Source organism: Medicago truncatula, chromosome 3 (genome assembly GCF_003473485.1).
Source record: "Medicago truncatula cultivar Jemalong A17 chromosome 3, MtrunA17r5.0-ANR, whole genome shotgun sequence".
NCBI classification, from domain to species: Eukaryota; Viridiplantae; Streptophyta; class Magnoliopsida; order Fabales; family Fabaceae; genus Medicago; species Medicago truncatula.
The window spans coordinates 40745891-40768603 of NC_053044.1; the positions used below are offsets into that span (position 1 = coordinate 40745891).

A 22713-nucleotide genomic window follows, 5' to 3' on the forward strand; every position below is an offset into this window, starting at 1 on the left:
CACAACCCATATTTTATTCACCTGTTTTTTCATCAAAATCTTGTGCTTTGGAGTTAAGTTGAAGTCTCTTTACATTAAAAAATTCCAATTGCATAAATATTTGCAAATAGAGTTTTAAAACTACATTGTGATTGATTAAATCTAATTTCATGAATTGGGATATTTAGATTAATAAAAAAAATAAAATCAATATTTCCTTCGTAGCCGCACCTTTGAGAAAAGAAAACAATGAAAAATAATTCGAATGTGTTCGGTTTTGACATTTTTTTGACAACTTGTGTGACCGACGACGAGCACCCTGAATGATGGTGGAAGGTTGGGGTGAGATCGCAAAGTAGATTTTGGTGGTGTCTTTGTGAGGGAGAGTCAATGAGTCAAAAGGAAGAAGAAAAGAACATGTAAAGAAAGGAAGGATGGTGAAATTTAGGAAGGTATGGGAAGAGAATAAGAAACAATACATGACTTGTTAAAATTTAGCTTTTAATCTCGATATACTTACTTACCGTCCTTTTAGTCTCTCTAAGTACTTTATCACTATCATATCTATCCCTGTGTGAAAATAGTTAATATCAGCATTAAGAGACTATTTTAACGTCAATGACTATCTTCACTAACGAAGTGTACAATTAGGAACAATTTCAGATTTTTGATACATTAAGGGACTATTGTGGCCACTAGTTACATATTTAGGGATCAAAATTCATATGAAAAACATAGGTGAATGATAGTAGATTTAAACAATAAGTGCTCACATCAAAATAAAATCATGAATTTGAATATTGAAAATCCATATTAAATTGATCAAAAGAATGAAAAATAACGTAAATAAAATGACGAAATCAATATTTGAAAATAGCTCTCCCCTCTTTGAATGTGGAAAATTGCTCTTCTCCCATCAAGATTTGCTCACCCCCATACAAACTAACAAAAATACCCCCAACATGACTTAAGTTACGAAAGTGTTATACCGAGCGTGAGTTAAGTCACTATGGATTACGACCTGAGTGAATTAAGTTGCTATGCGGTTACAACGTGAGTGAGTTAAGTCACTATGAGTTAACTCACGTTGAAAGTACCGAGTGTGACTTAACTCACACAAGCTGTATCCTAGAGTGACTTAACTCACTCATGTTGTAATCTCAGAGTAACTTAACTCACACATGTTGTATATAAGAGTGGCTTAACTCATCCAGATTGTAATTCAGAGTGACTTAACTTACGTTGAATTTACATCCTGAATGAGTTAAGTCACATAAAGGTATTTTCGTCCATTTGTATGAGGGTGAGCAAATCTTGATGGGAGAATGTGTAGGCTTGTACCTAGCCCAAACCCAAAACCTTTTTGAAAGCCCAATTGAAGTTATTTCAGAAGAGTTATATAATAACCAATAACCAACAACCAACCCTAAGCTTCTTCCTCAACTCCTTTATCCCCAAACCAGTTCCCTTCCCACTGTTTCAGGTCACAAATCAATCATCCGATCTTCAACCATGGCTTCAAGAAAGTCCGATAACCCTCACTCCGGCGACGGCGCCAGTCCCGGGTTCGCTCTCTTCTCTCTTCTCTCTTTCTAACACATTCAATTCGATTTCTCTTATCACTCTTCTCATCTTTCGCTTTGATGCAGGAAAATCTTCATCGGAGGTTTAGCCAAAGACACAACCCTAGGTATATACAACTTTTCAATATATATATATATATATATTAATTTTCAGTATTATTTATTTCATAGTTTTTGATATTTTGATCCTGCAGAGGAGTTTGTGAAGTACTTTGAAAGGTACGGAGAGATAACGGATTCCGTTATCATGAAAGATCGGCATACCGGCCGTCCTCGAGGATTCGGGTTTATCACTTATGCGGATGCTTCTGTTGTTGATCAAGTTATTCAGGAGAATCACATCATCAATGACAAGCAGGTAAAACCCTAATTACGGTTTCACTTTTTGTTCTGTAGATTCAGTTGAATTTTTGATTTGGGCTGTTTGCAAGTGGTTAATTTGTTTTCATTATTGATTTGTTTGTTCATACCAGGTTGAAATCAAGAGGACTATTCCAAAGGGTGCATCTCAAACTAATGACTTCAAAACTAAGAAGATTTTTGTTGGTGGCATTCCAGCAACTGTATCTGAAGGTTTGTCTTCAGCACTTATGATTTTTTTTGATATGATAATAATCAATGTTCGTTGTGTGCTTTGATTTGTTTATATAACAATTAGTGTTTATTGTGTGTTTATATGAGTTTGTTAGTTTGTATTGTTTGCTTTCGAGTGATAGTATGGTATTGTGAGTTAGTGAGCTTATTATTGTATGCTTGTCTTGGGTGTGTGTTTCAGATGAGCTCAAGATCTTCTTCTCGAAGCATGGGAATGTTGTGGAGCATGAGATAATACGCGACCACACCACTAAGCGTTCTCGTGGATTTGGCTTTGTCGTTTTTGATAGTGATAAGGCTGTTGATAATTTGTTAGCTGATGGGAACATGATTGATATGGATGATACTCAGGTTAGTTTGGTTCGTTTATTTATGGTGTTTAAAATTGAAACTGGTGATGCCACTGCTGAACATAGGTTAGTGGGAATTGGTTTTGGCGTACAAAGCTGTTGTGAAATAATTGATAATAATAATAATAGTAATAATAATAATAATAATTGCGGATTCCTGTTGCTTTCCATCAATGTGTTCTCTCACTTCGCCAGTGTTATTGCAAGTGTCTGACTTATGTGGCGGGCTAACTGCACATTTTATTATTTATCTGCCCAACCAAAAACCAAGGAAAAAAGGTTCTATTTATGAATGAATCTAGGTTGACTCGATTCTTTGTTGTAGGTTGAGATCAAGAAGGCTGAACCAAAGAAATCTTCAAATTCATCTTCTTTTCCTTCATTTGGTAGTGATTCTAGGGCACGTTCTTACAATGGTGGTTTTGGTGGATTTGACGATTCTTATGGAAGTTTTCCTGGCGGAGGTTATGGCCCTGCATCTTATAGGTCGCTTGGAGGTATTGGTGGTAGGTTTAGCGATTATGGTGGGTATGGAGGTGGAGATGATTTCAGTGGTGGTTTTGGAGGTTATGGAGGCAGTGGTGGTGCTGGTGGTTATGCGGGATATAGAGGAGGAGAATCCTCATTCGGTTACTCTGGCCGTTATGGATCCTACATGGGGGGCCTTGGTGGTGGATATGGTGGTGGTGGGTTAGGCCCATATGGGAGAGGTGGGGGCTATGGAAGTTACGGTGGTCCAGGCACTGGTGGAGGTTATGAATCTGGCCCTGGTACTGGTTTTGGTGGGACAGGAGGACCCTATTCTAGTAGGGGAGGTTATGGGGGCAGTAGTCGTTACCATCCTTACACAAGATAGTTTTATGACTAAGCTTTTCAGTAGAAATTGCATGCAGGTTTAAGCATTTTCTCTAGTTACAAGGCACTTACTCCAGGTGGGCACTCTCTAGAAGTCAGATGAACCACTAGCATGTCTGTTTTAATCAATTGCTTAGACAACCGAAGATAGAACTTCATCAATCTAGAGCTTTCTGAACAACATCAATCTAGAGCTTTCTGAACAACATCTAGAGCTTCCCATCAGTCATCAGCCTATAAGATTTTAGTTAGATTATGTTTTTTTGTTATAATCAGATGTTTGCAAGTTAGACTATCACCATTATGGATATCAATTTTAGTTAGTATCACAAAGTTGTGTGAATGTGTACCATTGTAGGTTATGCTTATTAGAATTTTGTTTGAAAGAGTATTGTTCTTGATCTTTCCTATAGTTATGCTTGGTGAGCCTATATTGAAGATGTTACAAAACCTTTTCAGGTTATAATACAGGTGCCATGATTTAGTTGCATGTTTAGTTAGATGAATCCTATGATAGCACTCAGTTAGTTTAAACAGGTTCCTCAAGTTACTCTTCTTCCTGAAGGGTTGGTTTGATTGTTAGCAATCATAAATTGAAATTAGAAATGATTGGACTATTGATCTGAACCTTTATCCTGACATACACATTCTTATATTTTGTTAGTGTTAGCATTGGAGAGTTGATATTATCTGCCTATAGTGGTTCTACAAGGGAGTTACAATGAGAAACCAAATAATGCCCAATGGGCAGCATATCCTAATTGTAGTTTTTACAATTGTTGGGAATCATATCTAGTGAGCTTGATTTTCTTTACTTTTTTTAGGCACTTGCTGCTAAGCATCTCCAAAATTTATTTCAGACAAACAAGGTGTTTTGTATTTCTTTATGAACTATTGATGATGCCAGTAGCTGTTATACTAACTTTGCTTTTTGATAATCTTGTGGCCTCTACAATCTTTAAAACATACCTTGATTTGGCCTAGTCTATTAGCTTTAAACTGTTGATGAAAACTTTTAGCTGGTTAATTTTTAAGGGATTGATACATAGCCATTGATACATAGCCAAGCAATTATTGGATATTGACATTGTAGTCTTGTAAGTTATAGAATTACCCCAAATCGTTTAAACAAGTTATATAGTATATGGATTCTGAGAGGATTGGCTTGTACCTGCATTCGTTTTGAATGTTAGGTAAACAGCCTTTTATTTTTTTTGGTTACAAGGTAAACAGCCTTTTAAAGATAATGTTAATATTATTATTATTTTTATTTTAAATAATGGAGAGATAATACTCCCTCCGTTTCACAATACTTGTCCATTTTGAAGAAATTACACATACCAAGGAATCAAATAAATGTTGTCATTTTTGATGAAATTCTGTGTTTTTTCTATTCATTCTATTATTTCTCTCTCTACAATAAATAGGTAAGGGTAATATTGATAAATCAATTAATGTTGCATTGAAACTTGAAAGGGACAAGTAAAATGAAACAAAATATTTTTTAATGTATTGTGAAACGGAGGGAGTATAATGTAGTTTAATGTATGTTAAATCGTCTTGACTATTGGTTGGTTTTTTCAATTTTGGATTTGTGGAACGAGCCATGCTAATGAGATGTGCAGAAATTGCTGAGAAAGAGTTCCTCATATCACAAAGGCAAGAGAATCAGATGTGGAGAACATCCCGTCCTTGTGTTTGAAGTCCAGGGATTTTCTAGTAGTAGATTTATGAGTAAGGGCTTCATGTTTCACACTTTTGTATCTGTTATTGTATTTTTCCCCAAGTCAATGTTTATGCTGCTTGTTAATTTTTTCTCAATAAAAGAAACTTTTTTGAATTTTTATGTTATGACCCATGACCTATTATATCTCATAAATTACGCCATGTTAATGGAGCAATTAAATAAAATACCGTTTGTATGGTGTTTGTTTTTCTTAATTATGATCTCATGTAGTTACACGCCTCACCCGTGTTAAAAAGGAGCAATTTAAATTTAAAAATGGTAAAATAATTTCTATCGATGTGAATAACAAAAGTGATCGTAGTCACTTACATTGTTACCATGATGAAATTCATCAATTTACATGTTACATTTGAAAGCCGTTTCGAAAGCATGTGAATAGTTTAACCTAGTCCCTCAAAATAGAGTAATATCTACATTAGTAATAGTTTAATAATATACAAAAAAGGATTAATAATATTTAATATTCATTAATTTATTGGATAAAATTTATGTAGATCCTACACGTTTGATGGGATCTACGTGAGTTTCTATTGATGAGAGAGGGATTGTATTAGAGTGTTAGAAGAGAGTGATAAAAACACTCATTCCAAAACTGAAGTGACTATGGCTTTCTCAATTTTGGACAGATATGAACGAATTGTGTATTGGGTTGAAATCAAATATCTTTCGAACTACATCTTGATCAATTAGAGAATATTATAAACTAAATATAACTACACATACGTTAATAAGTAGCAAATTTCTTAAAAAAAAAAAAGTAGCAAATATTAATTATAATTGGAACCTACACAATTTGAAATGATCGAAAAAGATGATTCTGTACTATGTAATATGATATGTATTACTAAAAGACACGAGAAGTATTTGCTGTTTATTCTTGATAAAAAAGAAAGAAAGTGTGTTTAATTCGTAGGTTAAATAATGTCCACAGAAACCTTCATTAGGGGACGGTGAGAACGATGATGATAGAATGAAGTTAAATAGGGACTTGAGGGGGTGAGAGAGAGAGAGAGAGACAAACTTGTAGATGATGGATGTGAGGTCACTTGAGCCATGTGTTACGATATTGACAATGAAATTTCACGCCCTACTCGTTTTATGTCTTGTAACTGTTTTCTGGTAACATCCGATGAAGTTTTGCCACATTGAAGGTAGACGTAAAAAAGATGTCTATAAATTCAATTGAGATAGTTTGGTGGTATTTACTCTATGCTCCTTTCAATGTTTAAGTTGGATCATCTTTAATGTTAACTTTAATAGACCGATTTAATCATTTTTTTTTAACTTTTCAAAATAGTTTTTACAATAAATATGACACAATCGTACATTAAATATAGAGTTATGGATATATTTCCAAACTAAATATAGTTATTGATTGGTCATGTTTTAGAAGTCTAACTCTTTTTGATAAACCTAAGTCTTGTAGGTATATTTTAAAACTATTAATATTACAAAATAATTAATATAATTTGTCTATATACCTTGACCAAAAAATAATAATTTGTCTATATACATACAATTCTTTAAACAATGTCTATCAATATTCAATACTCTTGATTTTAGATTTAAATTTAACGGTTTTTATTTAGGTATAATAAATAATAAAAATCTAACGGTGTAAACGTGTTATAATTTTCAACGACATTGCCACGCGTAATAATTGTAACAGACATAGTCGACAATTGCATTGAGACAACACCATCTCTCTTCGTGAAAGCTCCGAGTTCTGACACCAAAACCCAAACTTTATAGCTAGAGAGCGACACACACGTTGGAAAGAACATCGCAGCATTTCATACGTAACACAAAGGTATTCTTCCACGAGAGAGAATCCTTTTCCATTTAATCAAATGAAATTGTTAATTTACCTTTCAATTTTGATCTTGTTTTTCATTTGTTATGCATTTATTTATTTAATCACCGATTTTCTTTACTTTTTTTTTTTGTGGATCAATTTTGATTGAATTGGTCATAGTCAAAATGTTAACTTTGTATTGGTCCAATTAATTCTCTTTGCTTTTAAGCTTTATTACTAGACAGATTCAGATATATGTCAATATTCTCCTCCATTTTTCTTCAATTTCTTCATTTATAAAATAAGTTTTCATTACTCATTATTTCATATACCTATTTTCACTTTTGATTCAGGTAATCAAATTTCTGTTGTTCTGCTTAAGAACTGCACTATAGTTTATCAAACACAACATGGTTGATCCAAACAGTAGTTCCTCATGGTTGAAAAGTTTGAATATCTGTGAAACATTTGGGTTGAAAGATCATGGTGAACTTGGAACTGTGTTTGCTATAGTCATAGGCATCATTGTTCCTGTCTTGTTTTCGGTTTTTTTCTTAGGAAAGAAGAAAGGTAAAGTACGTGGTGTTCCAGTGGAAGTTAGTGGTGAATCGGGTTATGCTGTTCGTAATGCTCGATATTCTGAGTTGGTTGAAGTTCCCTGGAAAGGAGCTCCAACCATGGCTCATTTATTTGAGCAATCGTGTAAAAAGCATACACATAATAGATTTCTTGGAACAAGGAAACTAATAGGGAAGGAGTTTGTTACTTCCAGTGATGGCAGGAAATTTGAGAAAGTCCATTTAGGAGAATATGAATGGGAAACCTATGGAGAAGTCTTTGCTCGCGTGTCCAATTTTGCATCTGGTCTTCTTAAGTTAGGCCATGATATAGATAGTCATGTTGCAATTTTTTCTGATACTCGGGCTGAGTGGTTCATTGCCCTTCAGGTAAATTTGATTTACCAGCTTCATTTCGTTGAGTCATTCCATTTACTTAATATACCGGTTCCGCATTCACAAATTTTAATGAAATACTTGATATGCTATACTTCAGGGTTGCTTCCGGCAGAATATAACAGTCGTCACTATTTATGCTTCTCTAGGCGAGGATGCTCTGATTCACTCGCTGAACGAGGTAGGAAGTTCTTTTGTTTAATTTTGTAGACAGTATAACTAGATGAAACATATTCATCACTTTAGTAACTAAAAATAGTGTGTCATGTTCTCACTTGAAGCTTTGTAATATGAACAGACCCAAGTATCTACTCTGATCTGTGACGTAAAGCTGTTGAATAAGTTGGACGCAATAAGATCAAAACTAACATCTTTGCAAAATATAATTTACTTTGAAGACGATAGCAAAGAGGAACATACTTTTTCAGAAGGTTTGAGCAGCAACTGTAAAATTGCATCTTTTGATGAAGTTGAGAAACTTGGGAAAGAAAGTCCTGTCGAACCAAGCTTGCCTTCCAAGAATGCTGTTGCAGTTGTCATGTATACAAGTGGCAGTACAGGTCTGCCAAAGGTTTGTTTCTTCTTCAAGTTTTGTTAAAGGCGTTCGTCTCTGTGTCTATGCATGTATAATCTCTCGTTCATATTTGTGATTTGCTGGATGTTTGTTAAATGTTTTGTCCAATGTCATGGTTATTAATTTTCTCAACAACCTGATGCTTACTAAAGAACGTAATTTAGGGTGTCATGATTACTCACGGGAACATTGTAGCCACCACAGCAGCTGTTATGACTGTGATTCCAAATCTGGGTAGCAAGGACGTGTACTTGGCTTATTTGCCCCTCGCTCATGTTTTTGAAATGGCAGCAGAGGTGATTCTTTTTGCCTTTTAAGTCTTAATCTTCAAATTAGTTGGATGCTGTCTCTTAATTACTCTGTTTGTCCAGTCTGTTATGCTGGCTGCAGGTGTTGCAATTGGTTACGGCAGTCCTATGACTTTGACTGATACATCTAATAAAGTCAAGAAAGGAACCAAGGGAGATGTTACTGTTTTAAAACCCACCCTTTTGACAGCGGTACCAGCTATTATTGATCGTATTCGAGATGGAGTTGTAAAAAAGGTGTGTCTACTAATTGGCATCAACATTTTCATCCGCACTACATTTAGTTTTTACTTTTTATTTGATATTCACTGTTCAAATTTTACTATTGTAATGCATTGATGGTCTTGTTAGATATCTAGATAGGATTTTCCAATTTGATAGCCACTTTTCAATCACTAATTGCAGTAACTTGCATTTATTTTTCCTTTTTTACTTTCCCCTAATGTCTTAAACTAGTCATTGGAAAATTATTGTCTTCCTGACTCTTACATATTGTACTTAGGTGGAGGAAAAAGGGGGACTTGCCAAGAATCTTTTCCAGATTGCATACAAGCGCCGGCTGGCTGCTGTAAAAGGAAGCTGGCTAGGAGCTTGGGGAGTGGAGAAGTTGGTGTGGGATACCATTATCTTTAAAAAAATCCGCACTGTACTTGGAGGCAACCTCCGATTTATGCTTTGTGGTGGAGCTCCTTTATCCGGAGATTCACAACAATTCATCAATATCTGTGTGGGGTAATGATTCTCATTTTATACCATGCATTATTTGGTTGGAACTAAACTAGCTGTATTATATGTATATGTGTGTATGCATATGTAGTTGGAGAAAATGAGACCTCTTGAGTTGCTTATACTTTTTTTCTTCGATTTTTGTTCTGTAAAAAGAGAAAGAGGACAGATAGAGTTTCTGATTTATTTGTACAGATCTACCACCATTATTAATATCATGGTGATATTAGTGGTAGAATTTCAGTAATCATCCAGCGTTATTCATCTATTTCTGGTTCAATTCTATCAAAATGTACCGGCGCTCTGGGTCCTTTGAGCTATGACCTGTAATTTCACACATGAGGCCAGGTTAGAGTACCTCAAAATAGAGTCAAACAGACTATCAACAGTATTTCGGGATATATCTTCAAAAATATCCTTGAAGTTATTGGAGGGGTGGGGTGAAATTGAGTGTCATTCACCAACCATTTCAAAAGCCTATGTTGTGCTACATGAATGGTTTTATATCTAACAATTCCTCTCCTGCAAGAACTTTGTGGGTTGAAGTGTGGACAACGCAAATATCCACCTCATCTCGTATTGAAATTTAATGTATATTTAATTCTAGACTACATGGTGTTAGGGGTTTTGGTACCATGTTATGAGCCAATTCACAAGCTGAAGTTGTTCAGTGACTGGTGAGTAACATGATCAGTTTTTGTTGAAAAATTTGCCTAAATTGTGGCAACCCCCACAATCAGTTATTTAGCCACTTAGTCTGCCTTCATTGCCCTGGTACAACACCTTTAGTGTGTTGGGTTGAGGGGTGGTTTTAGTTGCACGCCGCCTACGGATATGACTCTGAAAGATTTCCAAAATAATGGAATCAAAGAAAGCACTCTAAAATGTATGTCTCTTCATGGATTTGAAATTCAAATTAGTAAGGTGTCTTCTTTCATGATTGAATGGGTATATTCATAAATTAATACGGCTTTCATTTGAGTTGATTCATGAAAGAATCGAGCTATCTGTTAAAAGTTATTTCTCTTAACCATGTGGTATGTGGTTCTCTATACATAGAACAACAAAATTCATTTGTTTCTTATCCAAAATCAAAACTCTAAATCATCCTCTCTTTTCTCTTTTCTCATAGTTCCTATTCCACTAGATAGGATAAAGGAAAATATATTCCTTAAACAACTTTCAAGACTCATGAGGGGTTCTGTATGTTACTTGTGATGCCTTTTGAACTATCCATTGCATGCTTCTCTTTCTAGTCTCTCATGAATGAGACGCTCAAACCATTTCTTTGGAAATTTACGTTAGTATTTTCTGACGACATACTGATTTTCAGAAAAAATCAACAATACTCACTTGGTCCATTTGATTCATTCTTTAACTATTACTGGTTCAAGTTATATTTTGAAGTTAAAAAAAAAAGAACTCTATTATTTCTAAACCCCACCTCTTTTTGTCCGACTAGAGTTATAATTCTTTGTATTTATGTATGTTGACAGGGCTCCTATTGGGCAAGGATATGGTTTGACCGAAACATTTGCCGGGGCTGCCTTCTCTGAGGCGGATGACTACAGTGTGGGGCGTGTTGGTCCACCTCTGCCTTGTTGCTACATTAAGGTATGCTATATATCGTATTAACTAAAAATCAGTGCATCGAACTTCCAACTTATACTTATTTATAGATGTTGCATTGAATTATTGTAATAGTCATTAATTATTATAGTTTTCATGCTGGTGAGTAGTAAAACTTATTGGACTTTAAAGATCAGTGAGAAGTTAGTAACATCTTAGAAATATTATCTCTTAAGCTGTTATAGAACTTGCAGTTGGTGCTATTTATGAGCCTCAAATAGGGGGAATTTGATTTTGTTATTAATTTGGTTCATTGGTTGTATAGCTTGTTTCTTGGGAAGAAGGAGGGTATCTATCATCGGACAAACCAATGCCACGAGGAGAGGTTGTAGTTGGCGGTTTCAGTGTGACAGCTGGTTATTTTAAGAATCAAGATAAAACTGATGAAGTGTTCAAGGTAATTTTCACACTTCAAGTTATTTGCATGTCATTTTTCCCTTTTAATTTTCTTTATTTGCATGTAAATTTGCTTTTGCTGATTAATAAGTAGCACATGTGATTTCTCAACTTGGTACAGGTTGATGAGAAAGGTGTGCGCTGGTTTTATACTGGTGACATTGGGCGATTCCATCCTGATGGGTGCCTCGAAATCATCGATAGGAAGAAGGATATTGTCAAACTTCAACATGGAGAATATATCTCTCTTGGAAAGGTGACTCAAACTATATACCTTGTCGTTCTAGAATCACGACGCAGTACTGACACGAGATTCACAGTAAAATTTTCAGGGTCTAACATTAGTCTTTCATTTTAATGTAATGGCAGGTTGAGGCAGCACTCGCATCAGGTGATTATGTGGATAGTATAATGGTCCATGCAGACCCCTTTCACAGTTACTGTGTTGCTCTAGTTGTTGCTTCACATCAGTCCCTGGAAAAGTGGGCTCAAGAAACTGGTATCGAATACAAAGATTTTCCTGATCTCTGTAACAAACCTGAAGCTGTCACTGAGGTCCTGCAGTCCATTTCCAAGGTTAGCTAATATGTGGATGGTTACTTGTTTGCTGGCTATCCAGGATTAAATCGATATATTATTCATTAATAATTTATCAATTGAAGATGAAGTAACACTTATCGCGTACTACCACACTTAATTTATCAATTTGAAGATGAAGTAACACTTGTCGCGTACTACCACACTTAAATTAAGACGCCAAAAATGTTATTTCTCTTCATTTATTAGACTGCTTGAATATTTAAGGTGACAAATAAGAACACTGAAAATAAACTATGTAACGCTTGTTTAAGACTATGTTAGTTTCAACAACACATAAAGGCACCATCATTACACAACCTCCATCCATCCAACATCTTAAGTTTTTAGTAGAATTGGCCCTTGACATGTTACTTGAGCTGCAATGACCTAATGGTCAAGAGAGTGATCATTACCGCATCCATACTTCTGAATCATGTTTATTTTTAGTTTAAGGAAGATTGGACCCATATTCTATCCTCACTCAAATTTGAAGAGCTCTTGCATTATAGGGATCTTGTGCACATGATTTGAGTTGGGTGGATGAAATAGAGGAATTCTTTAGATATAACATATTATTGAAGAGTACCAACCAAAATCTGTGATATTAAACGGTGTCTAGCAAAGTGTCAACAAGAACAAAAAAGTATGTGTTGTGGATAAGAATGCTGATGTGGATTAATGAACAGTCATAAAAGAATATATGAGATTAGATGTGAGTGTAGAAAAAAAATGACAGAAACTCATCCCGGTCATTAGCTCACATGGTCAGGAGACCAATAGAGACTGCTAAAAAAGGTGGATCAAATTCAAGATGTTCATGTTTAAAGGGATGGAAAAAAACCCCGTAAAATGAGCTTTATCTATTATGTTGTAACAAGGTATACTACATTGCAAGTTTAATAAACCTTATATGGTAGATGGCTTATTTTACTTTGTTAATTATTTTCAGGCTGCAAAAGCTGCAAAGCTGCAAAAAACTGAAGTTCCTGCAAAGATTAAGCTGTTGGCGGATCCATGGACACCTGAATCTGGATTAGTTACTGCTGCTCTCAAGTTAAAGAGAGAACAGCTGAAAGCCAAATTCAATGATGATCTTCAGAAGTTGTATGCATGAAGTATCCAACCTCATGTCAAAATGTACTATCTGTTGCAGGTGTATGTTATGTTCGAGTTTTAATTTATCTCCCTCGATATGGTTGATGTGCTTTCACTTTTAATGACATGTAAAATACACGGCATAACAAAAACATAGTCAGTACGTTGCTGTTGAGACCTGAGATTGCTTTGTAAATGATGTGCTGATAGTCATCCTACATGACCAGCATAGATAATAATATATGAGCTGTTATTTACCATGAAATACATATGTCAATGATTTTTATATCGACAATTCTTTTCTTTTTATAAATAAAGAAATCAGTATATGTAACCCTGGCCTTTAGGAATGACATGCATTCGACCTTATTAAAATTCCGTTTGTTACAGTTTTAAAAGAAAGAAGTAAAATCCGAACATTTTTAAAGTTGTTTTAGAAAATGATGGTAAATGTTTTTGGTCGTGTTTTACATATTCATACAACAACTAAAAGTTATACACCTAAAAAAATGTTATACAAAAGCTTGACATTGTTCATTCAAATTGTCATGTATCACAAATATTTTTCTAGTCATGTTTAAGACAATATTTTCATTATGAGAAATGATATTTTAACAACCATTTTTTACAACTTTTGTGACAACTTTCTCTCTCATATTCACATTACCTTTTTACTTTCTCTCTCTATTACTTTGGTTTTTGTGCCACTACCTCATTTCCTTTGCAAAATTTTGATTGTCACAAAAGTTGTCAAATGTATGGATGTTCAAATAAGACAACTCTTTCATTATTTCTATAATCTAAATAAGGAAACCCCAAGGTGCATACTTAAAAGTGGTGCACGACTAAAAGTAAAGAGCATATAAAAAGACAGAGTTCCTAAACACTATAACTTCGAGAGGCTGTTGGTTTGTTTGTACTTTGTTTGTACTGCTTGTTATGGTGAGTAGCCTTCTTAATAAAATTTTGATGATTCAAAAAGATAAAATGAGGAAGTTTGGCATCTATTGAACATGAGTAGTGTTATTTGAACAAGCATATGAGACAACTTTTGTGACAATTTCTTTTTTCTCTCTTTTCATTGGTAAAAAACAATGGAGAGAGAAAAAGGAAGAGAGAAAATAAGAGGATAATGTGAGTATGAGAGAGAAAGTTGTCAAAAAGTTGTGAGAAAGTGGTTGTACAAATATCATTTCTCATTGAACATTTAGAAACAAATTAACAAGATGTCTAGTGAAAAATGCATTGGTCATAAAATGCTTCTGAGTTGCGAGAGAAATAAGGTGTTTAGTGAAAAATGCACATATAAAATTAATTAAGTATCACCTTTATTTAAAGTATATTAACTGTGTGGGTTCACTTCAAGTTTGATGGAAAAATGACCGTAAATATATTTGAAATTTCATTAAGATACTAATTTAAGTTTTTGAATTAAGAGAAATGATATTTGTACAACCACTTTCTCGCAACTTTTTGACAACTTTCTCTCTCATACTCACATTATCCTCTTATTCTCCCTCTTCCTTTTTCTCTCTCTATTGTTTTTGATCAATGAAAAGAGAGAAAAAATAAATTGTCACAAAAGTTGTCTCATATAGTTGTTCAAATAACACTACTCTTGAACTAATACATATGTTTCACTCTCATGTTTCAAACCAACCAAATGAAATGTAGAAAGTACATGAGTATTGCCCTCAAATATTTGGTGAAAAGTCAATGCAGCTACAAGGGGTCTTATAGTCTTGGAACTCTTCAAAGCACCAAAGAGATTCATATTATGACTGAGTAAACCACAACCCCAATTCCAATACAAGAGTCGTCCATGAAATTTTGAGATCGATGTTCGAAATATGAACTCATGCCATGTTTTATGTTATAACTCACACACGCAAGTACGTGCACAGACACACATTGTTACTACACACACGCTGCACACCTTGCCCCTCCACAGAACAACTAAGACAGTGATTCATAAAATAATCGGTGGCATAATCATAGTCACAATGCCAGTAAAAAGAAAATCATCCCATATACGTTGCCAAGTTTGGGAGTTTTATTGAGCCAAATATCCATAACATTCTGACATTGTGTCTTTGGTTTACGTGAAAACACAGCCAAAAGCACCAATGTGTATGCTCTTCGAGACTTATACAAGAGCTTTGTGAAACTCCCAGAGACAATCCAATTATTTCAATCTCAACGATAAAAGCAATAGAGTTTGGTAAATATCAAACTTTGGAAACTAGATGAAAACATGCCACCTTAGCTGAACTGTGAGCTGGCTCATTAGTTGTTTCTAAATAAAACTAACCATAAAGTTTTCGGTTTGCGCCAAAATCTTTCTTTTGTTGAAAGAAAGCCTGAGTGTTATCTTTGTTGAATGTAAAAACTTATTATTTAAACTTGTTTACTTATTTTAATAGGCTGTTATGCTTTAAGTTTTTCTTAATGTACACCTTTAAAATATTGCTCAGCAAGCTTTGCATAAAAGAAAATATATCGCTGAGCAAGCAATTTATCTAGAGTAAGGTTAAGATGAAATTTTAACAAGCATTTATGAGGAAGTTATATTGAGAGAATATTACGTCTTATTTGTCTTAGAAGTCTATTTATTTCTACTATTAATTTACAAGGATTTCAGAACCATACTTAATAAAAATGTAGACTTTTTTGTACCAAAAAAAAATTTAGACTTTGAACTTCTCTCCAAGGAATTATTACATACAGCAAAAGAAGAAGACAAGTTTCTCTGCAAAGATTATGCCTAAATGGATGTCAATATTGTTATGGACAAGTGAAAATGTGGTGACATACTATAATTATGCTGTGGACTTTGTAGAATGAAACTTCATTCTCAACCAAACCAAACAGCCAATTTCGAATTCTTATTGCATTAAAAATGTGTATTCATATTCATTGGCCGTGTCAGATGGATTCACTCTGACTCAGCAGGACTTTGTGCAACGGCAGAGGTTGACAGTGAGGGCCGTAGGAGAATGTATAAAGCAGGCCCCAGCAAAGGTATCAATGATACTGGAAGAAGCCAAGAACCTTTGTCAAACCTGCATATTGGACTAGCATTACATATCTTTTGTATGGTATGATAGGCACTAGGTCTAGGATCTCTAAGTGAAAATTGAAATAAAACTCAAATGCTAATGAGCATACCACTTTCTAGCAGTCATATCATTGTAAACCCAAAATGGTGCCAATGTTGAGAGTAAAGTAAAATCAATGGACGTAATATGGATCTGCAAACATGAAAACCAGATTAGAGCACGTTGCAAATTTGGCCTAATGTAACTTACTAGGTTGTAGTAGACTAGGAATTTACTAGTCCAGTAACTATTGATTGAATTATTGAAGACCAGCGTAACAATATTAGAGAAGTATAAGCATTGCTAAAGCTTAAAATAATGAATACAAGGACGAGCCAGGCCAACAATATGAAAAGCTGAGTTTGAACTTACAAATTTGCTTTCCCTGCAGTACTGGAAAAATTCTTTCCACACATCTTCCCCAGCTAAACCAGCGTAAATTATGATGCCTATCCCCGAAGCAAGCAATATCTGATTCACAAATATGACGAGTTAAAGATATTCAGGTTTTCTTGAAAAGTAAGAATGTCACTACAACATGAAGATATTCTTAGGCATTAACATGAACAAAATCACCAAACATGGTCACTATTATTTAAATCACAATGATCTATCTGCAACAGCTTTACAATATTAGGTTGAGATGAGCAACTTACCATTGCAGTGATTTTTGATTCCAAAAAATTTAATGGCCATGTTTTGAGCTCTGCTTCTTCTACAGGAGGCGGTGGAGGTTTCCAGAGCACAAAATAAGGAAGAAGCGCATATATGCCACCGAAAAATGAAGCAGACAGGAAGGGCCATACGGGAACACTGCTTTTTGAGCTGTGGAATAGTAAAAACACCAATGCAAAAACTAAATCGTCAATTCTCTTTAAACAACAAGATTGTTTACATAGCAGGGTCGGATATTTTGTCCGATTCCCACAAAGCTCAAAGTAGGCAAGTGTTATTAATTCTGAAATGCGAGGGTATAAGTTAAAAGTCTACAGAATGTAAGAGGTTAAGAATTAAAATATTATCCTGAGTGGAAACTCTATTGAACTCACCCTAAAACAAGGGTTGAATGTTACATCTTGGATTTCTAAGTTCATAATCCGTGCTTAAATTTTGATGGTTTAACAATGTGATTGAAACGAAGGGTGGTATCATGCACGGCTTAAAGAAATATATCATAGCTAGCTAAGTTTGGATTTGCTTATGAACAACTCATCTACTAGTTATGATATGTCTATAAGCTGTTCTCAGCTAGTTATAATAAGCCTTTTAGGATAACTTATGAAAACAATTTTACAATATTACATCTTTCACCACAGAAATAACTTGCGCATTGTTAAGAATGAACAACAATTCAATCTTATTTACTAGAGTATTTATACGTATGATACATACATAACCATGTGAGTTAAAAGCTGTATTGGAGAGAAAAATGCATATGAAAATGGGAAATACCTACCTTCTTCCAGTGGGAAGTAACAGCATGCTATATACCAAAGGCCAGAAACCCATTATATACCATTCAGAAACAAGCACTTCATTCATTCTAAAACCATCATCGCCTTTCAAATTCAATAGCTTTTTCAAGAAATACATGTCCCTCGACTACAAAATAAATAAATAAACATAAGCAAGCATAGTGCATTGAAAGAAGAAAAAACAAGATAGTATAGTATATATTACCGGAGTCTGGTTTGGGGAGAGAAAAGAAACATAGTAGATAAGTGCAGCCCATAAGAGAAAGAGTAAAATTGAGGTTGTCCAATCTCTTTTAACCTCCTCCTTCTCCTCAACACTGCTATTCTGTTTGTTGGAATCATTGCAAATCACAATACTACTACTACTACTCTTTCTCCGAAATGATGTAGTAGCAGCAACAAAAGGGGTTTTCATTGCTACTAAAGGTTTAAAGGAACTTAATCTGCAACAACATCCCGAGGCCACTACTGTTATGTGGGGTTGAATTGATTTTTTGGTTTTAAGAGATGGAAAGTTGCAGGAAATGAGATTGGGTTTAGCTACAACTAGCACCATAATCACAAGGGGGTGCAAATTACAATGGGTGATGCAAATTGTATTGTATTGTATCAAGAGGTGTGTGTGAGAATGGTTTCAAGAGGTTAAGTTAAAAAAATCAAATACAGTAAAATATGATTTACTTATATTTTTTATTTATTTAGTAAGTATTTATATGAATTATAAAGTTAGGATTGAGACCACGTGGTGTTCTCACAACTTCTCAAAGTAACACTAGAACAACAAACTAGTATAAGCTTAGCTATAGTAGTATGGGTTGTGTCTGTAATTTCAGTTAGATAAGGTGTAAGGTGTTTTACTTAGTAACATGACAACCATGGTTGAAGCTTTAGGAATGTTTATGTTCACCAACACTACCACTCTTATTCCTGCTTTTAACCAAACAATACACAAAACAACACATCTTGGTCTCTCACGTAGAAACCATGCTCATTTTACACTCTCTGCAACCTCATCATTGATTGAAACTATTCCTTGGGGATGTGAGAATGATTCAATTGAAAATTCATCTTCTCTTCAGAAATGGTTGTCTCAGTCTGGTCTTCCTTCTCAGAAGATGTCCATTGATAAAGTTGATGTAGGTGAGAGAGGTCTTGTTGCTTTGAACAATATTAGGAAAGGAGAGAAGCTTCTCTTTGTTCCTCCTCAACTTGTCATCACTCCTGATTCTGTAACTCTTTCTTTCTTCTTCTCTTTATTTCGAAAATTCAATTCTAAAACAATCAAATTCATTCATAATTGTTTAGTTAGTGGAATTCAAATATATTTAGTTGGATTTCCTTATTTAAGCTTCAGCTTGTACACTTGTCAAACTGTTTGGAAGACCTTATGGAAACAACTTATGAAATCTTTATAAGCTTATTATTTTCATAAGCTCTTCAAGATAGCTTTGAAAACAGTTTCCCTTTATTTTATCTTCAGTTATGAAAATAGCTTATACATAAGTTGTTGCGGTACCTTGGTTTGTCTGGTTGGGTTGACTTGTTTGATTTTATCTATTGGCATAAACACTTTCGAGACTATGAGATAATTTATGGAAACTGCTTATGACATGTCCATAAGCATGGTGCATAGATAATTTGACTTTTTATTTTTTTTATTTTTATATCTTTTGTATATAAATAGCTTATGCATGCTTATGCTATAAGCACTTAATTAAGTTGTTTATCCAAACAGGGCCTCATAGACAATTATGTGAGGATCACCACCATTTTAGTTTATTAATTCAATCCAAGAAGCTTTGTTCAGAAATTAGCATAATAACAGCAAATTATATAAATATTATGCTGTCGGTGTCAACACTCGACAGCATTGCTTTATTCAATCCGTACTAAAATTTGATACTTTATGATAAACCTTCTAAACTTGATTTGGATTTTTTGTGTTCTGGTGTTTATGATTTTGTTTGGGGTATTTTGGTTATCAGGAGTGGAGCTGCCCGGAAGCTGGTGAAGTATTGAAAAAGAATTCAGTGCCGGATTGGCCATTGCTTGCAACTTACCTTATAAGTGAAGCTAGTCTCATGAAATCTTCAAGATGGTTCAGTTATATATCAGCTTTACCTCGTCAACCATATTCACTTCTTTACTGGTACTTGAATTCAATTGCTCTTATCATGAATTCTTTTGTGTGTTTGTATTGGGAAGAATTAGAGAAGTGAATATTCATGAGCAAGGTATTAAAGTTAGGGGTTGAAATGCTTTGATACTTTGCTAAGGAGAATGTGAGATAAATCAAATTGAGACTATTTTATAATAATGTCACTAGGGTTTTAAATAAGGGTTGAGGTAACAGTTGTGGCTGAGTCGCGCTCCTTGATATTTCGAACTATGCTGTCAAAAGTGGCCTCAGTCGTAGCTTCAACAACAGCAAAAACCGTTCTGTCACGGGCAGATCACGGTCACATACTTTTATTTAAAACCGTGAATATCTCACTAGTATAAGCCTATCCTCAAATAGTACAAAAGTGAAGACAAAATTAAAACATCTCGTGTGTTTGCTCATGATTAATTACAAGTCTTTTATACTAGAATTTCAATAAAAAATCTAAAGGTGGCTTATACTTGCTATTTTATTTTTGTTATTTGTCATTTCCCTCGCCTATATCCATACAAGAGAGGTGTTGTTCTTTTTGTGCTCTGATTTCTCAATTTCATTGCCTCTAATTTCTTCCGTCTTAATTTCAGTGTCAAGCAAAAATAATAGTCACATGCAGAGCTATAAAAAGATTTCTGTCATTTCAGGTCACAAGCAGAGCTAGATCGCTACTTGGAAGCTTCACAGATTAGGGAGAGAGCAATTGAAAGGACTAATAATGTTATTGGAACGTATGAACCGATCATTTGTACCTAATGTTTCTTCAGAGATTTTTTAGGCAGTTCATTTCTCTTTTTTAGTATAATGCCTTAATCTACTGTGCTTTCTTGATTGAATAATCCCATGTTTTTCAATAACTAGCATACTTCCCATTTGTTCTCCAGATACAATGATATGAGGGTTAGAATATTTTCCAAATACCCCGATTTCTTCCCTGAAGAGGTAATTACATCACACTGAACATGATGAGAATGTAGTTTCAGAAAGTTTGCAGTGAATCTGAATCTGTTATTTGTATGGCTTTCAGGTGTTCAACATCGAGTCCTTCAAATGGTCGTTCGGCATTCTTTTTTCGCGCATGGTGAGTCAATCTGGTAGATAAAATGAAACAAAATTATATTCTGTTATTTTTCAATCATTTCATTCAACTAGACTTAGTTTTGCTGTTTCATATTTGAGAGAAATGGCTGATTGTCAGAACATATAATTCATGATATTGGCACCGTGTAGGTTCGGTTGCCCTCTATGGATGGAAAGAATGCATTGGTTCCTTGGGCAGATATGATGAATCATAGTTGTGAGGTAGGGTCTTTCAAAATAAAATCCCTAGCAAGTTTTCCTCAACAAGTTGAACTCTAATATATTTTTTGTCATTGGATTAGGTGGAGACTTTTTTGGATTACGATAAATCGTCAAAGGGGATTGTCTTTCCGACGGATCGTCCCTATCAACCAGGTGAGCAGGTAATCATAAACTCATAGGTGGAATTTGTTAAATTAGATTAACATAGGATAAAACATTTAAGTACCTTGGTAAATGAAATGCAAATTCGCCGTGCCTTGCCAAAGTGTTTATGACTCTAAAGTTAGCAATATTACCCCAAACTCCAATTGATTTCTTGTATCGAATTACACAGGTGTTTATTTCATATGGAAAAAAATCAAACGGGGAGCTTCTGTTATCATATGGATTTGTTCCAAAGGAGGGCACAAATCCAAGTGATTCAGTTGAGTTGTCACTGTCACTAAAAAAATCCGATGAGTCCTATAAGGAGAAGTTGGAATTGTTGAAGAAATATGGATTATCAGGGTGAGTGCCTGAGTTTTCATAGTTATTATACATGATTGAACTTGTTACTAACTTGTATGTTCTATTTCTGTCAGATCTCAGTGTTTTCCTATAAGGGTTACTGGTTGGCCATTGGAGTTAATGGCTTATGCTTATTTAGCTGTTAGTCCTTCAAGCATGAGAGGAAAATTTGAAGAGGTATGCCACTTACTATCTTTGTGAATTCTTTATTTGAACGTGTCGTATAACCATATGTGTGATTCTTTGGACAGATGGCTGCCGCCGCATCAAATAAAACTACCTCGAAAAAGGACTTGAGATATCCTGAAATAGAGGAGCAAGCATTGCAATTTATACTAGATAGTTGTGAATCTAGTATCTCAAAATACAACAAGTTCTTACAGGCAAGGAAACACTTTAATCATGATTTCCAAAACAATTTGCCAATCTCTAGCTAGCGAGTTAATCCTATTTGTTTGTTTACCTTTGATCAATTCACAGGTAAGTGGATCGCTAGATTTGGATGTGACTTCCCCGAAACAACTCAACAGAAGACTCTTTCTAAAACAGCTAGCCGTGGACTTGTGTAATAGCGAGCGCAGGATATTGTTTCGTGCTCAATATGTAAGATTATAAAAGCACGTTATTTAATTTCTACTTACAAAGGTTGCTTGTCACTAAAGCTAACTCATTTTGAATATTAATTGCAGATATTGCGAAGAAGACTGAGGGATATGAGGACTGGTGAATTAAAAGGCTTGAAAATCTTTAATGGGTTCTGGAATTTTTTCCAATGAGGCCATTCATTATTTTTTACCCTTGGTTGTTTTGGAAACATCTAGCTCACACTCTGACAAAATCATAAACTTGTTCAAGTTCATCATTTCATGTAATTTGTATTTGTTTCTGATAGAAATAGGTCAAGTCTTGAGCGATAAAATAGTCTGTATGGAAATTGAAAAGAAAAATGAAAACAAGAAAAGAAAAGGCTGAGGAATTATTGCATCTAAAGGAATTTTCTGATTCATTTTGTA

General features: G+C 34.6%; 4 protein-coding genes across 4 annotated transcripts; 3 read left to right on the top strand and 1 right to left on the bottom strand.

Annotated features, from left to right (window-relative positions):
* The first annotated feature begins 1384 nt into the window (after positions 1-1384).
* LOC11427003 (heterogeneous nuclear ribonucleoprotein A1) lies at positions 1385-5207 on the top strand. The gene is made up of 6 exons (XM_003601476.4): positions 1385-1544; positions 1629-1669; positions 1757-1920; positions 2036-2135; positions 2338-2507; positions 2832-5207. Exons 1-6 carry the CDS (start codon positions 1492-1494, stop codon positions 3360-3362), a joined length of 1059 nt encoding a protein of 352 aa, XP_003601524.2. The 5' UTR covers positions 1385-1491; the 3' UTR covers positions 3363-5207.
* Positions 5208-6758: 1551 nt separating this feature from the next.
* LOC11436555 (long chain acyl-CoA synthetase 8) lies at positions 6759-13458 on the top strand. The gene is made up of 12 exons (XM_003601477.4): positions 6759-6918; positions 7257-7850; positions 7957-8037; positions 8155-8427; positions 8595-8726; positions 8802-8975; positions 9241-9470; positions 10961-11078; positions 11359-11490; positions 11611-11745; positions 11859-12065; positions 13018-13458. The coding sequence occupies exons 2-12, from the start codon at positions 7314-7316 to the stop codon at positions 13180-13182; spliced, it is 2184 nt and encodes a 727-aa protein (XP_003601525.1). The 5' UTR covers positions 6759-6918; positions 7257-7313; the 3' UTR covers positions 13183-13458.
* A 2405-nt stretch (positions 13459-15863) lies between these two features.
* Positions 15864-18362, bottom strand: LOC11439461 (uncharacterized). Its single transcript, XM_003601479.4, has 6 exons — positions 17942-18362; positions 17718-17863; positions 16918-17086; positions 16634-16732; positions 16332-16414; positions 15864-16225 (listed from the first exon to the last, which is right to left on the bottom strand). The coding sequence occupies exons 1-6, from the start codon at positions 18290-18292 to the stop codon at positions 16099-16101; spliced, it is 975 nt and encodes a 324-aa protein (XP_003601527.1). The 5' UTR covers positions 18293-18362; the 3' UTR covers positions 15864-16098.
* Positions 18363-18480: 118 nt separating this feature from the next.
* Positions 18481-22713, top strand: LOC11438503 (ribulose-1,5 bisphosphate carboxylase/oxygenase large subunit N-methyltransferase, chloroplastic). Its single transcript, XM_003601480.4, has 12 exons — positions 18481-18965; positions 19722-19885; positions 20539-20622; positions 20776-20833; positions 20919-20972; positions 21122-21193; positions 21274-21354; positions 21528-21700; positions 21775-21877; positions 21952-22083; positions 22181-22303; positions 22390-22713. Exons 1-12 carry the CDS (start codon positions 18603-18605, stop codon positions 22474-22476), a joined length of 1494 nt encoding a protein of 497 aa, XP_003601528.1. The 5' UTR covers positions 18481-18602; the 3' UTR covers positions 22477-22713.

Coding starts and splice junctions, on each gene's coding strand:
- LOC11436555 (XM_003601477.4), top strand. CDS start 7,314: ATGGTTGATCCAAACAGTAGTTCCTCATGGTTGAAAAGTTTGAATATC. Junction 8,727..8,801: donor TTTTTGAAATGGCAGCAGAG/GTGATTCTTTTT, acceptor CTGTTTGTCCAG/TCTGTTATGCTGGCTGCAGG. Junction 11,491..11,610: donor AAACTGATGAAGTGTTCAAG/GTAATTTTCACA, acceptor AACTTGGTACAG/GTTGATGAGAAAGGTGTGCG.
- LOC11439461 (XM_003601479.4), bottom strand. CDS start 18,292: ATGGTGCTAGTTGTAGCTAAACCCAATCTCATTTCCTGCAACTTTCCA. Junction 17,864..17,941: donor TCTCCCCAAACCAGACTCCG/GTAATATATACT, acceptor TTTATTTTGTAG/TCGAGGGACATGTATTTCTT. Junction 16,226..16,331: donor GATATGACTGCTAGAAAGTG/GTATGCTCATTA, acceptor TCCAATATGCAG/GTTTGACAAAGGTTCTTGGC.
- LOC11438503 (XM_003601480.4), top strand. CDS start 18,603: ATGACAACCATGGTTGAAGCTTTAGGAATGTTTATGTTCACCAACACT. Junction 20,973..21,121: donor GCATTCTTTTTTCGCGCATG/GTGAGTCAATCT, acceptor GGCACCGTGTAG/GTTCGGTTGCCCTCTATGGA. Junction 21,355..21,527: donor CCTATCAACCAGGTGAGCAG/GTAATCATAAAC, acceptor CGAATTACACAG/GTGTTTATTTCATATGGAAA.
- LOC11427003 (XM_003601476.4), top strand. CDS start 1,492: ATGGCTTCAAGAAAGTCCGATAACCCTCACTCCGGCGACGGCGCCAGT. Junction 2,136..2,337: donor TCCAGCAACTGTATCTGAAG/GTTTGTCTTCAG, acceptor TGTGTGTTTCAG/ATGAGCTCAAGATCTTCTTC. Junction 2,508..2,831: donor TTGATATGGATGATACTCAG/GTTAGTTTGGTT, acceptor TCTTTGTTGTAG/GTTGAGATCAAGAAGGCTGA.